The sequence below is a fragment of the Portunus trituberculatus genome, chromosome 50 (genome assembly GCF_017591435.1).
Source record: "Portunus trituberculatus isolate SZX2019 chromosome 50, ASM1759143v1, whole genome shotgun sequence".
NCBI lineage: Eukaryota > Metazoa > Arthropoda > Malacostraca > Decapoda > Portunidae > Portunus > Portunus trituberculatus.
The window spans coordinates 20,933,675-20,936,174 of NC_059304.1; the positions used below are offsets into that span (position 1 = coordinate 20,933,675).

Below are 2,500 nucleotides of genomic sequence, written 5' to 3' on the forward strand. Positions count from 1 at the left end.
TTCTGTTCATAATGTAGAAATTTTGTTATTCTATCATTATAGCTTTAAAAACACTAAGAAAATATAAAAAAACATAATTGTCTTTTGAAACACTTTGCCACGATTGTTTTTAAAAGCCACAGAGATTATAAGGGTTCTCAAAAGTGTTTCTCCTGTTGGAAATGTGCAAATTTTGTTAATCTATCAATATAACCATAGAAACACCCTGTAAACCTCATGTAATGGTCTCTTGCCACGATTTTCAAAGACCACAGAGACTATTTGCCTAGTTCTCAAGAGTCTTTCCTCTGTTTATGATGTAGAAATCTTGTTAATCTATCAATGGAACCGTAAAAACAACCTGAAAAATTCATGTAAATTATTTTAGACATTTTGAAATATTTTGCACTCTCACCCATTGTTTCCAAAGGCCACAGAGAAGATTTGTCGGGTTTTCAAGACTGTTTCCCCTGTCCATAATGTAAAAATCTTGTTATTCTATTAGTATAATCATAAAAATACCCTAAAAGCCTCATGTACATTATTCTAAATTCGTCTTTGGGAACAGTTTGCCCTCTCACCACTGTTTCCAAAGGCCACAGAGACTATTAGGGTTTTCGAAGCGTGTTTCTCCTGTCCGTAATGTAAAATCTTGTTAATCTGTCACTAGATGAAAAAAAACACGCTTAAAATCCCTTGTCACTTCAACTATGGCCTTTTGAATGTAGCTAGGGTGTGGTGCAGAAGTGTTTCATAACTATATAATTTTGCCTGCCCCACCTCTCTCTCTCTCTCTCTCTCTCTCTCTCTCTCTCTCTCTCTCTCTCTCTCTCTCTCTCTCTCTCTCTCTCTCTCTCTCTCTCTCTCTCTCTCTCTCTCTCTCTCTCTCTCTCCCCTCTCACAATATTTAAGCAAAGTCAGATTAACTGTAAGTCTCATTATATTATTGCTTTAATCTCCTCTCTTACATTTGCTCTCGCTTTCTCTCCCTCTCATCCTTATTTCCTCCTCTTCCTCCTCCCTCTTCATATACTTATTATCTCCTCTTCCATTGCCTCTTTGTTATTTCACTTATTTTCTTTTAGTTCGTATTTCATTCTGTTTTTTTTTTTTTATTCCTTTTCCCTTTTACTTGTGTTTTTCCCTTCTGTTGTTCTTTTTTTTTCTCCTCTCTTCCTGTTTTCTTTCTTTCGTGTCCTCATTCCTATGTTATCACCGTCCTGCTTCCTCTTCTTCACTTTGTTTTTTTGTCTCTCTTTTTTGTGTTTTTTTGTCTTCCTATTCTCCTTTATTGTCTTCCTTTTATTCCTTGGTTTGTACTTTGTTTCCTGTCATATTGTTTTCTCAGTTATTCCTTATTACTCCTGTTTTTTGTTCTATATTTTTCTTCCTCTCCTTCCATCATCATTTGTTCTTCTCTTCTTCATTTTTCATTCAATCCATCCTTAATTTCTTTCAATCTACCTTAATATTGACCCCATCCATCCTTAATTGTTTTTTTTTTTTCTCCCTTTTTCCTTTCCCTTTCATCTCTTTCTCTTTCATCTCGTTCCTTCAGTTACTGTCCTCTCTGCCTTTGTTTTCCATTCCTTCTTTTAGTTATCCCTTCATTCCTTCCCCCTTTCATCTCTTTCTCTCTCTCTCTCTCTCTCTCTTCTCTTGTTCCTCCATTATTTATTGTGCTTTATCCTTGTTTTCCATCCTTCCACCCTTCGTTATCTCTCTCTCTCTCTCTCTCTCTCTCTCTCTTTGGGTTTGTTTTCACCTGTCCCACTTTCCTAATGGTTCCTCTCTCTCTTTCTCTTCCCTCAGAGTCGCGAGCCAGTCTGCTTGGACCGGAGTATGTGCGTGCCGGTAGTACACTCAATCTCACCTGTATCGTGTCTCCTCCCGCTGCGCCAGGTGAGTGTCCCAGCTGCCCTTTCTTAATCTCTTCAGTACCGGGACGCGTTTTCATATTCATTTTGGTGTCTATTTGGTGATTTTGTACAGCTTCAGAAACATATGTTGGGATTAGAATAGTAAAGACTCTGGCCATTAATCTTTTGACCTCCATAGACCCTTCCTAATGCAAATGAAATCGTCTAATCACACCCAAAACTCAAGGTAAAAATGCGTCTCGGTATTGAAGGGGTTAAACGCTTAATTCTTACTATGGCTATGTATTATTAACACAGTAATGCCAAGGGAAAGTATTTGTATGGACGCAAAAAAACAAAATTGAATAGAAGGTTCATATAGGGTTTTTTTCTCTCTCTCTCTCTCTCTCTCTCTCTCTCTCTCTCTCTCTCCAATTTACAGGATTGTGTATTTTAAAGACTGTAGTGGGAAAAGTGTCTGTGTCAGGATTATTTTCCGTTTTCTGTTGGCTATGACACAACCCGCGTGACTCCAGGATTTTATGTTTCAGTCACCATGGATTTCAGGTGTTTTTCTTTTTTTTTTTTTCTTTTTTTTTCTTATAGTTATTTTGGGTGTGTTTTGCATTCAACAATCTTTTATATTTCAGTTACTATGGATG

General features: G+C 37.1%; 1 protein-coding gene across 1 annotated transcript in view; it reads left to right on the forward strand.

Moving 5' to 3' along the window:
- The window catches only part of LOC123499813 (zwei Ig domain protein zig-8-like), a 246,594-nt gene that overhangs the window by 235,538 nt on the left and 8,556 nt on the right, over positions 1–2,500 (forward strand). The window contains exon 7 of the mRNA XM_045248305.1: positions 1,792–1,881. Within this exon, the coding sequence (XP_045104240.1) occupies positions 1,792–1,881 (90 nt within the window). The remainder of the gene's footprint in view (positions 1–1,791; positions 1,882–2,500) is intronic.